Raw genomic sequence first — 12,037 nt, 5'->3', positions numbered from 1 at the left:
TATGCAGACAGTTAAAACTCACAAGTATATAATTCAGATTATTGTAAAAATACTCATCTCTGAAACAAGTATCCATCCCATTGTTAATGACCAGTCTTTTTGACTGACTCTGACGCACTTATGCTCCATTTAGAGTGACCTAAATCCAGTGATGCATCACTCATGATTCTACTGCAAGCTTCCAGAAATGCTCATACTCGTGTGACCACTAAACTATGCAGATCAATAGTATCAAAGAAAATGCTATTCCACAATCCCCAAAAGGTATGAATGATGCCTAAAAACCTGGAAAAGTACTGTAAAAAAATTCTGTGATTGCCAGAATAATTTTGTAAAAGATACAGAAAAATTGTAAACACATTTGCAGAACAAACTGTAATTTGCAAATGAGGAAATTTGAATGTAAACCAGTAAATTCAACAACACACACTACTATTAAAATCTGTTTTGTACCTTTAATTAACATACTGACAACCACTATAATAATGCAGTCATTCATGCAAACACAAAACACCATCGTGGGAACACACATAATGCAATAAACTTTCATTAAACAACAGATGATGCCTGTTGCCCAAATGTACATAACTGATAACAAAAACTATTAAAAAACATGATTATTTAAACAAAATGCTTTCAAATGTGGAGTGTCATGCAGGGAATTCTAGGAATATCAGTTTACAGTTTTTGACAAAATGATACATTGATTTGTTAGTTTTTTACTTCTAAAAAACTGTACAATTAAAAGCATTTTACTGTAAAATTACATGAAATGTCTGGTTAGATCTTTTACAGTTTTTCCCTGTATATAGTATGGGAATTTACTGTTAACCTATTAAAAGTAATTTTTTTTCCGTTGCGTTTTTACTAAATTTTACAGTTAATATTACACTTATTTTTTTACAGTGTACATTGTCACTCTAAGACGCACATATTGTGTTATGTAATGACCTGAATACAAAGCTGTTTTCCCTCCATCCTCAGGGTAGGTATGTACAAAGACTACCCCGTCATACAATTTTATCCAACAGAAGAACCTCCCCCAGTACACAGCATCGCCATAGACTGCACTTTCCCATCCCCCATGTCTCCTCACACTCTTAAAGACTCTTTCTGTCTGTCACCTTATTCCCAGCTTAAATTTGTAGCAATTAGACATCATTCTGGTGAATGGTGCAGATGATATATTCAACATTATTCATGACCATGGCAATGGCTTTAATTGTGAGTTCTGACACGAGGTTAGGCCCAAAATAGGCAGAACTGATACTGTCAGGTTATAAACCCAGGCAGGTGTATGAGAACAAAATGTCCTCTCCCGCATGACTGCCTAATACAATGGATAACACCAGCCTATGGAGGGTGATAGCCTTGTTTTAAAAGGGGATTTATCTTGTCTGAACTGATTAGTGTAGTGTGGCTGTTTGGGGTATCAGACAACAAAAATCAAAAAAGTATTAGTAGTCAGACTGTGGTAATCAAACTAAAGTCTGGTCACAGTAACATGACTTTCTACTTCAAAATTTCACATTTAATTCAATGTGTTACTTAAATGGTTTCTATAACAAAATTTTCAGTGTAAAAAAACATGAAGAACACACACAGGTTATGGTTTTACATGGTTTATTGAAAAAAACAAAACAAAAAAAAAAAAACAATGAGGGATGACACCCGAGCGAGTGAAGCTTCCAACAGCTCTAGTGTGCTGTACACAAAGGAAAGTGAAATTCCAACATTTGCACACAAAAAGCAGAAAGTGCTCCTTTAAAAAAAAAAAAAAAAAAAAAAAAAACATAAAATGAGCACAACAAAGCAACAAATTGCCACGGTCTGAGCAGAGAAGCATCATACAGTGTCAGAAAAGGAGAGGTGCATAGAGCACGCTGTACAGTCAAAGCTGGAGCACAAGGAATACAAAGAAAAACACAATTAGAGTAAAAGAGATTACAGAACAGGAAGTGAGCTTCTATTAAACTCGGTTCACTCCTCAGTGCAAGTGCAGTCTAATACTGTGGTTCGTATGACTGCTATGACAAATTTCTGTGTTTATGCTTTATGAAACATTCAAACTGAAAAGAGTCATAATTAACAGGACAAAAAAGCAAATGCAAAAACATTTACCAACTCTCTCCAGGATTAACTGACCCTCGTAAAAGATACAATCATTTAAATTGCCATTCGGGAAAACAAAAGTGGATTTAAAAGAATGTTCCCAATGAAACCAAATAGCCTTAGCTGAAAAAATGAAAACATAACTGAACACATAAAAAGTAACAGAACACTTTTTGTTCCCACGTGAAGAACTACACGGTCCAGAATATATCAAAATACCTTAAACCTGAGGCCGATTTAATCTTAAAAAAGATCTTGATCTCGCAAGCCCCAAGTTTCTTCCACAGCAGACAGCAATAAGCAGTCACAAACAAAGGGAATAAAAAGTTAAAAGTACTAAAACACATTGACACTATAGATTATATATATAAAAAAAAACAATAAATAATTTCATCTGAAAAATATTAATTACTAGCCTCACCAAAAAACAGAAAGCACTGCTAGTTAAATTAGTGAATTAGTTACTAAAACAAGAGTGCTGAGGTAGGACTATAGCACACACAACTACACCTGGAAGTCAAACACACACCAATTTCTTCTCTATGAAGCATTCAGGACACAGATGAAAAAGAGCATGGTACACTATTGAGCTCCCATCCTGTTTCTGAGAACATCAAGCAGTTGGTTAACTTAAAAAAAACAATTGGATTTTGACAAATTAACCAAAAAACAAAACAAATACATGTTCTATATTGGAAATGCATAAGTAGTATTTCTTATGTAAAACACACATAACACTCACACAGTCTTTAACTGCTCCCTTTAAATCATAATCAAATCCATATTTTAATCAACCAGATTCCAAAACAAACTAAACCGTGAAACTGTATAAGTGTGCGTGTCCGTGCAGAAGGGTTGTTCACACTGTTTTTTCATAAGTGACAGCAGCATTGTAAATGGGGCACCAGAATTAATCTTTTTTTGGCCAAAAAATAAATCTCACACAATGTAAAAACAAGCACCTAAATGGCTAAACTACACATGCCTAATATGTAAAGTGTTTAAATATTAAAAGCTTGCAAAACATACTGGATGTTTAAAAGATAAAGCTGTAAAACAAAACAAAAACCTACAAGAAATCTGACTTATATCACTAGACTTCAAGGCACCAGGATAAATCTGCATTCAAGGAGACAAAATATGTCAGTATAAGGTTTAGGCTTAAGATCATGAGCATTTTAATGGCAAATGAAAACCAAGTTCTAAAAGTTGGTCTTTGTATTCTCGTGATTTCAGCTATTTTGTTGTGACAGATGAAAGATAAATATGATCAAGAGTTGAATGTTTAACTCGTAAAGTTAAGACCCAAGTGTAAGACTATGAGACTATGACAATGACATGGTTTGTGACATGAGAATATATGTAAATGCTTGAGCTCAAAATGTAATCAAGTATCTTGTGTGTTTGTATTTGGATTTCCTAAAACTAAACAACACTGTTGTGAACTGCTTGCTTACTAAAACTGAAAGCTTCACTGCTCAAAAAACTGGATACAATAACTGAAATACTTTCACTTTGTCTGTTTTTTATGACAAATGATTGTTTTGAGAAGATGAGCAAGCTCTGACAACAGAATTTTAAAGTCCCTGTCCCTCAGTAAGACTAATAAAGCTTGATTGTACTCACTGCATCATAACATTGTTTCAGCTTTACTTCACTCTTAGTGACATAACTGATGATCGATTTAGGCTGAACACGTCTGGGCTTAGTGAATGATGCGTTTAAATTACTACTGTAAACAAAAATAAAAGTGAACGATCAGTTGAAAATCTATTTGTGGCAAACTTTGTATTGGTGTTCAAGTTGAGTACTCTTCACATTAAACCAGTAATGGAAGATTCACAGTTTTCCAAGCACCGCGGTCCCTTCTGGTCTGTTATGGAAAGGGAAAACCTAAAACAGAAAAAAATGCAAGTCATTAGGATTAGTACCTGAAAGTGTCACACATTTGACTATAAAGACATTTACAATATGCAACTAAAAATGTAATTACTAGCTAATAATGTATTTTCCATTGACCATGGGAATCCAGAAGACAGAAAACAACACTAGACATACAAATTGAAAAGAAAAGGTTGGTTGACAGGCTAAAATGATGTCATGATGGCTGGTGCGGTTGCATAATGCTTGACTTAAATGGGTCCAAATCTCAGATTGCTTGATAAGTAATCAGATTTACAAGCATTCAAACATGTCAAATAGAAAAATCTTTACAGGCTATCTGTCATTAGTCAACACGACTTGATCTCAGCTGCATACAGTATAAAGAGCTCACCCCTCCTCATATCCTGCAGCTCAAACTATGTGCTGAGTCAGGAAGTGCTACTAAACGCCCCGCTGCAGTCACTCAAACTACACAACACAACACACACTGTTTCGGGTGCAAACCCACCCTCTCTCACGTCCCACACATACAGACCAGAGAGAGAGAGAGAGAGAGAGAGAGCAAATTAACCAAGAGCCTCCAAGCAGTTCTTTTCCTGTCTGAACGTAGCAACAGAAGGGGAAGGAGAGGGGGATGGTGAACAAAAGACTGGAGTGGCAGACAGCTGTAATGTCCTCATAATGGATGGGAACTCAAGAGCCCTCTGCCTTTCACATGCATTCATACTCTCTTCGAGCACACACATCATATTTTTGTGATTGACGTTCAACCCTACAATACATCACTTTAAATGCTCTGTCGAACTAATCCAACTGTAATTTTCGAAAAGAAAACATTAGATTTTTACAAGAATATTTTTTCTAAATGAATGAAAAGTAAAACGCTAAAAACTAAAATCAATTATCTTTAATTGCTACAGGGTGAGTAGTCATCACAACATCAATTTCACTGTTAGAAAACTATTCATTTTGAAATTTGCTAAAGATTATGGTGTAGAGTGTTATTAAATTGTTAATGTTTTAAAACATTAATATTAACATTATTTAAAATTTAAATTAAGTAAGCGCTAGGATGATCAAACAGGTCATTTACTTATGATAATTCACCCAAAAATCTAAATTCTCATCACCGACTCACCCTTGTGTTGTTTTAAACCCATAAAACCCATTTATCTTCGAAACAAGATATTTTTTATGAAACCTGAGAAGTTTCTGCATCTCCATTGAAAGTCCAGGTAACAAAAACTTAGAAGATCCAAAAAGGCCATAAAAACATCAATCATATATGGAAGTTCATGCATGCATCATGGGCTAGAATGAACCTCCTTGGTTTTCATAGTTTTCTCTCTCTCACACACACACACACACACACACACACACACACACACACACACACACACACACACACACACACACATGAGGTTTGTTCTAGCATGGGACGCACACACGAGTTTCCATGTGTGATTCGCTCTGTGTATCTATGTTTATGTGAATAAAATCCTAAATTAGATCTGTTCATCATATAAAGCAACTGTATCTCTTCACGAGACTTGGATTAAATCAATTCATATAGATTCGTTTTACGAATAAATATACGTTCTGGTCACCTGAACTTTCAATAGAGTAACATAAATCTCTCAGGTTTCATTAAAAATTTCCTAATTTGTTATTTAAAGTCAAATGGATTTGGAACCACACGAGTTTGAGTAATTCATGACAATTTTCATTTTTGGGTAAATGTTCAATATCAATAACTATATTAAATATCAATATTTAAAAAAAAAACGGTAACACTTTATAATAACGTCCAGTTATAATTAATTTATAAGTGATTAGTTAATGATTAACTAATCGTTTACAAAACATTCATAAGCAATTAATAAGTGATATGCTAACAATTTGTGTATGTTTTGTTTATTCATTTAAAAGTAATTTACAAGTAATTAGCTAATGATGAACTAATCATTTACAAAAAATTACTATGCATTCATAGATGATTAATAATTGATATGTTAATATTTTTATCTATGTTTTGTAGAATAAGTTTTGAATCATTTACAAGTGATTAGATGATGATGAACTAATCATTTACAAAACATAACTATACATTCACAAATGATTAAGTATATGCTAACAATTTATAAATCTGTCATAAGTTATCTTTAAATATAGCATCATGAAATAATCAAACAGATCCTTAATGGTTAATAGTTACTAGTTAATATATTATTAATCACGTATAGATCATTGAAATGTCAACATTGTACTATTATCTCAATAAACATTATAAATCATTTACAAAGCTTTCTGCATCCCCTAATCTAAAGTGTAAACTACTCATTAGTTGTAAATGTTTTACAAACTTTATGGTTTCCAGTCGTGTGTGCGTAAATATATATATACAATGTTGACATTTCAATGATCTATACGTGATTAATAATATATTAACTAGTAACTATTAACCATTAAGGATCTGTTTGATTATTTCATGATGCTATATTTAAAGATAACTTATGACAGATTTATAAATTGTTAGCATATTACTTAATCATTTGTGAATGTATAGTTATGTTTTGTAAATGATTAGTTCATCATTAGCTAATTACTTGTAAATGACTTTTAAATTAATTAACAAAACATGCACAAATTGTTAGCATATCACTTATTAATCGCTTATGAATGTTTTGTAAATGATTAGTTAATCATTAACTAATCACTTATAAATTACTTATAACTGGACGTTATTATAAAGTGTTACCAAAAAAACATCTAATTTTGGTTGATATCTGAAACTGTGACAGTACGTTATGCACCCTATTGCTGTAATACTTTTAAACTAAACGGGTCCTTGCAAGGAACTGTCAGTTATGTGTGGCATGTCAAAACTAAAAAATTCTTTCCATTTCAGGACTAGGAAGAACTTCCATTCACCTGGTCTGCTTGATGAGCATTGTCCCCCAGGGCAAAGTGTATGGAAAATAGAGAGAGAAGAAGGGATGGGGAGTGTTAGAGGAGGGGTGAATAGGTGAGGTTGTATAACAGCTATCCCAGCATGCACTTTTAAAAACAAAAGAGGCTGTTATAGCATGCAAACAGAAGCTCTCTGAAAGTCATGTCATTAAACAAATCACATCATGATAGAGTCTTAGCAGAGCTGTCAAAACCACTGTTTGAAACTTATGTGGTCAAATAAGACACTAGCAATAACGTGATAAATGTCAATTTGTCCTTCACTGTTGTGGGAAAGGTAGTGAAGCTGTTATCCAATACTGATAAGACAATGAACTTATACTAATTATTGTATGTACATGATTTCATTTGGGTTTAAAGCCTCATGTCGTATTGTTTTCCACTTGCCATGCATGAGCTTCATCAAAATAATCAACACCCCTGGGATGGCTGTGTGGAAATACACATGACGATAACTATTTTAAGGATGCATCAAAACTGAAATTCTGGTTGATATGTAGCTGGTAATAACTTTTAATATGATTGGGTGTTATAAATCTACACTTTGCTAAAAAAAACTAATTTAAAACACTAAAAACTAACATACCTACTTTAAAGATAAGGTGCTCTTGAAGATGTGTTTTTAAAGGATTAAACATTTTCCATAATCTATCGTCATGCCTTTAAGGAAAAAATTACAAACATAGGGGTGGGTGATATGACCAAAATCTTACATCATGAGTATTTTACTTCACAATAACAATCTATCACTATATAGTTATTTTATAGTTATTTATTTAGAAAATTATGTATAATGTCAAAATTTTAGATGCCATTGAAATTCTTAATACAAAATTTTCATATCACAGCAAAAACTAATACTAGACAAAATAAGTAAAAACAAGTAATGGTAATAAGAACAAAGAAATTAACTGCAAGCAGTAGGACAAACAAATACAAATTTTCTGCTGGCTGTCAAATTTATACTGCGAATGGGTTTGTCTTTAGAAGACAACATAAGAACACACAGCATTTCTGCCACTCTACCATTATCTGTTACCGGTTGCATTTACGGTCACTGCACACACGAGCCTTCACACAAAACCAAAGCCAAAAACATTTATGGAAACTGCACTGGCAAAGGCTTACCTGTGTGTGCATTCAGGTCAAAGTTCAAGCTGCGCAAGTGACCTGTCCCATCCTGCTGTGCAGCTCTAGTGCATCTGGTCGGTCCTGAGGATTGACGGCCAGCATGTCCTGCAAAAGTTTCCGGAGTGCCTCGGGCATGTGCGAGCGCCTGCGCTGGGGAATACTCAACACCATCTTTGGGTTCTCCAAAAGTGCCTCTCCAACCGGGACGATGTCAGAACCTTGCCGCACATACGTCCCAAGAAGCTCCCGTTTCGACTCTGCATCAATGAATGTTATTCTCTCTATCATGGCCCAGATGATAATGCCTAGAGCAAAAATGTCTGCTTTGGCTGTGTAATGTCCTTCCCAAACCTCCGGTGCCATGTAAAAGTCCGAGCCACATGCCGATGAGAGCCAGAACTTGTTGATGTTAACACTGTTCTTGTTTTTGTCCCGTCCCTCCTCCGAGTCTCGTACTCCGGCACTCAGACCGGCACACACTTTGCTCAGTCCGAAATCTGCCACTTTCAACACAGGTGCGCCGGAACGCTCTGAGATGAGGATATTATCTGGTTTAAGGTCTCTGTGAACAATGTTGTTTTCATGCAGGAATACTACAACGCTACTCAGCTGCATCATGAAGCTGGCATTGGTTTGGGGATCGGGCCGTCGCGACAAGATGAACTGATTCAGATCCCCTCCCTCGCAAAACTCCATAACAAACCACAGGTAGCAGGGCTCATCCGGACACGACAATACACGCTCACCTAAAAGAACACACAGAAAAAAAACAGATGCAGAGATGAATATACTTAAATTTGAATGCTTTGTTAACATTAATAAACGACAACCATGATTTCAAAAGTAAGGATTATAATGCAACTTTCACAGAACCTACTAAACACTGTTGTTGTCTAATAAAAATCTTAAATGACTTCAACAGAAATGCTATGGTTTAAACCACTAGTTGTTGCTTATTGACATTAACTGACCCTAGTTAGATTATGATGTTTAAAGAAGGTATGAAATCAAAATTGGAGATTTGTGGCTTTTAGTGCATGATTTTTGGCTTTGATTTTATTGATATGCTAGTGCACTCCTACAAGTCAGTCTATTTGGAAAAACAGACCAAAAATACTAATGAAATAAAATGCTTAATAAAATAAGAATGTCCTCTGACTAATAGCAAGTATAAAATCATGGCTATAATGTAAACCAGAGACTGTATAAGGCAGAGAAGGTCTATTTGTAGATAAATTGTACCACACAATATGGCAGCTGTAGTTTTGCCTTACAGTTAAAAGCACCAATCGTAATTTGCAGGAATGGAAATCCTGATTTGAAGTTTAAATTAATTTGTTAACCATAGAACGCATGCACATTAGCACAATTTATGAAACCACTGTTGTCAAATGTCATTGCTTATTTGAAATATGCAACTGTTACATTTTTCGTATTTTGGTATTTTCCCATTCAAGTAGACATGAGCTGTATGCGTGCCTGGAAATAGCTTACAAATATGGCCGTCAAGTGTACAAACTTGCCTTAAAGGGACTGTGAGGTAAACTAGTCTTTTTTTTTTTTTTAAAGGGTTTGGCCCTTCAATGTCACAACCCAACCTTCTGTTTAGAAAAAGACAACAACATGGGAGCAAAAACTGTAGGAAAACCTTCCACATAACATATATTTGTGTGCCATAGCAAGTAAACATGTTTTAAAAGGTGAGAGAATGAAAGCACCAGATAAAACGAGGAGTTAATGCAATGAAAATAGTTAAAAGAAGAATTGATTTGTCATCAGTTTCAGAGGCTGGATTGCTGTGGAACCAGTTTGAAGCTGTTGAGGTTTCTTCTCACAGGACTGGACTAGCTCCCATAAGAACAACGAACACTGGCTTGTATCCCCTGATAGTCTGATTAATGAGCATGGTCCTGTGCTTTCATGGGCGTTATTTTTATAACTTTCCCTGGTTTTATTGAGCAAGCACTACGTGAATCTGCACATCTGCTGTAAATATAACATACACTGTGAATGTCACAGGTTATCATCATAACACCACAAAACAGTATAAAGGTATTATCAAGTTGATATTTTTAGTCACACTATAAAAACAATTTTAACATCAAGGAAATTGCTTGAAAATCATTTAAATCTACGATAAAGCAGTTTCCTTTTTATATACCTAGAATTGCACTAAAACTCCTGTTTAGGTTTTAGCTGGCTTTAATTCCAGTGATTTTAAACTTTATGCTAACATCTATCTACTACTGTGTTCCCACCAGAGATTAGGCGTTTGAAACAGTTAAAAACATTTATTCATAACATATCTCCCAAATAAAAAGTTAAACATCTCTTCCTACTTCCACTTCCTTTTACACTAAATATAGACCAGACCAACAGCTTTCAAGCAAATGCCTCTAGCAACACTTTGCATATCATACAGTATAAAAACCTACATGATGATTCAGAAGCTCTACAAATGAAAGCAGTCACACATAAGACACATTAAAGAGATCAAATTGGCCTCGATTATCTGTACTAAATCACCATTGTCTCTTTTTCATCTGTAAGATAATTTACACAGTTGTCATGCAAGGAATCACACTTCTTTCATTGTTATAACTTGGCGAAGGTTTGACCCCAACACAGCACCTCCCCCACCTCCAACCTCAGAGTTTCATAACCGAGAGGAGGGGGGGGGGGGGTCAAATCTGCCCGACATTTGCCACATTCTTACATAAAACGTAAACAAATTTTAATGTAGAGCAGACATGCGCAATATCAACGTCCGGTGTCATCGATGAAACGCCACATGACTCACTGCCAAACAATGGAGTCTCACCGTTTTGTTTCAGATTACAATTGAAAAGCTAAGAAAAACTGACATTGCTTAGATTTTAAATGGCTAATATGACATTGCTACCAAATGAGTGAACTGTCACAAACAAAAGCCACTATTTGAGCTCGTGACAAAGCATTCTCACACTGCTGACCTTCCAGAAAAATACCAGCTTGAATAAAAACATCTCACCTTTCAACGAGGTCTCGACCAACCCCAAATACTGCTTTGAACGCTTATTGCCATGGCTCATTTTCTGGGCCATCCCGTTCCTTTGGAGCACACACTCCTCCAGCTGCACCACGTTCTCATGGCGTTTCTCCAGACTGGTCAAAGCCCAAAACTCCGCCAGCGCCAGCTCCACGTTCTCAGGCGCGTCGCAGCGCAGCTTCTTCACCGCCACTCTCGCACCTGATTTACGGGCAACGGCTTCGTACACAACGCCATAACTGCCCCTGCCAACTTCACGGAGCAAGCTGTACCTCGGTGCGGCGTGTCGCTGTTCAAGACTGCCTTGTTTAACCAGACCCGACTCGCCTGCCATTGTCTCATTATCGCCTATGTTGTCGACGCTGAGCGAGCGCAGGACACTGGCGCTTTCGGTTCTTTTGCAAGCGCTCCGTGTCCGCTGCTGCTCTCTGTCGTTTGCATCCATCGCGCCTCCTCAGGTTTTGTGCGTGCGCTTGGAAACACCTTCCGCGTTCATATTTGTAGAGCTTGAGGAAGTTTAGCAGCTCTTAAATATTCGTTGACATCTGCATTTGTTTTCATTCAGTAGAGTAGCGGGATTCGATCAACCACGAGCTTCTAGTCTGAACTGAACGAACCTTGAATGAAGTGAGAGCTTGACTGGATCGTCCCACTTTCGTTGTACGGGGGGGATTCCTGACCTATGAGGACACACGTACTCGGTACGCCTCTTGTGGCTTTAAGTTACGTTAAATCAGTATGTGGTAAGGTGAACCGAATATGAGACATGCTGTGATCATTTGTTTTTAAATAAAAATAAATGTGTGTTCTTTCTTTTTATTGATGTTAGTTTCATGCATGCGAAAATGTATATATAATATAGGCTACATCAAATCATTATTTTCAAAAAAATAATTCACTTTTTTTTTTCAA

The 12,037-nt window shown here is 35.9% G+C and overlaps 1 protein-coding gene across 1 annotated transcript; it reads right to left on the bottom strand.

Moving 5' to 3' along the window:
- Nucleotides 1–1,607: 1,607 nt before the first annotated feature.
- On the bottom strand, nt 1,608–11,774 carry LOC306879246 (serine/threonine-protein kinase 35-like). Its single transcript, XM_079432032.1, has 3 exons — nt 11,108–11,774; nt 8,095–8,843; nt 1,608–4,005 (listed from the first exon to the last, which is right to left on the bottom strand). Exons 1-2 carry the CDS (start codon nt 11,568–11,570, stop codon nt 8,119–8,121), a joined length of 1,188 nt encoding a protein of 395 aa, XP_079288158.1. The 5' UTR covers nt 11,571–11,774; the 3' UTR covers nt 1,608–4,005; nt 8,095–8,118.
- Nucleotides 11,775–12,037: the final 263 nt, after the last annotated feature.

Source organism: Barbus barbus (genome assembly GCF_936440315.1).
Source record: "Barbus barbus genome assembly, chromosome: 13".
NCBI lineage: Eukaryota > Metazoa > Chordata > Actinopteri > Cypriniformes > Cyprinidae > Barbus > Barbus barbus.
The sequence above is the reverse complement of the archived record's forward strand: the minus strand, read 5'-3'. Positions and strand labels throughout refer to the sequence as shown.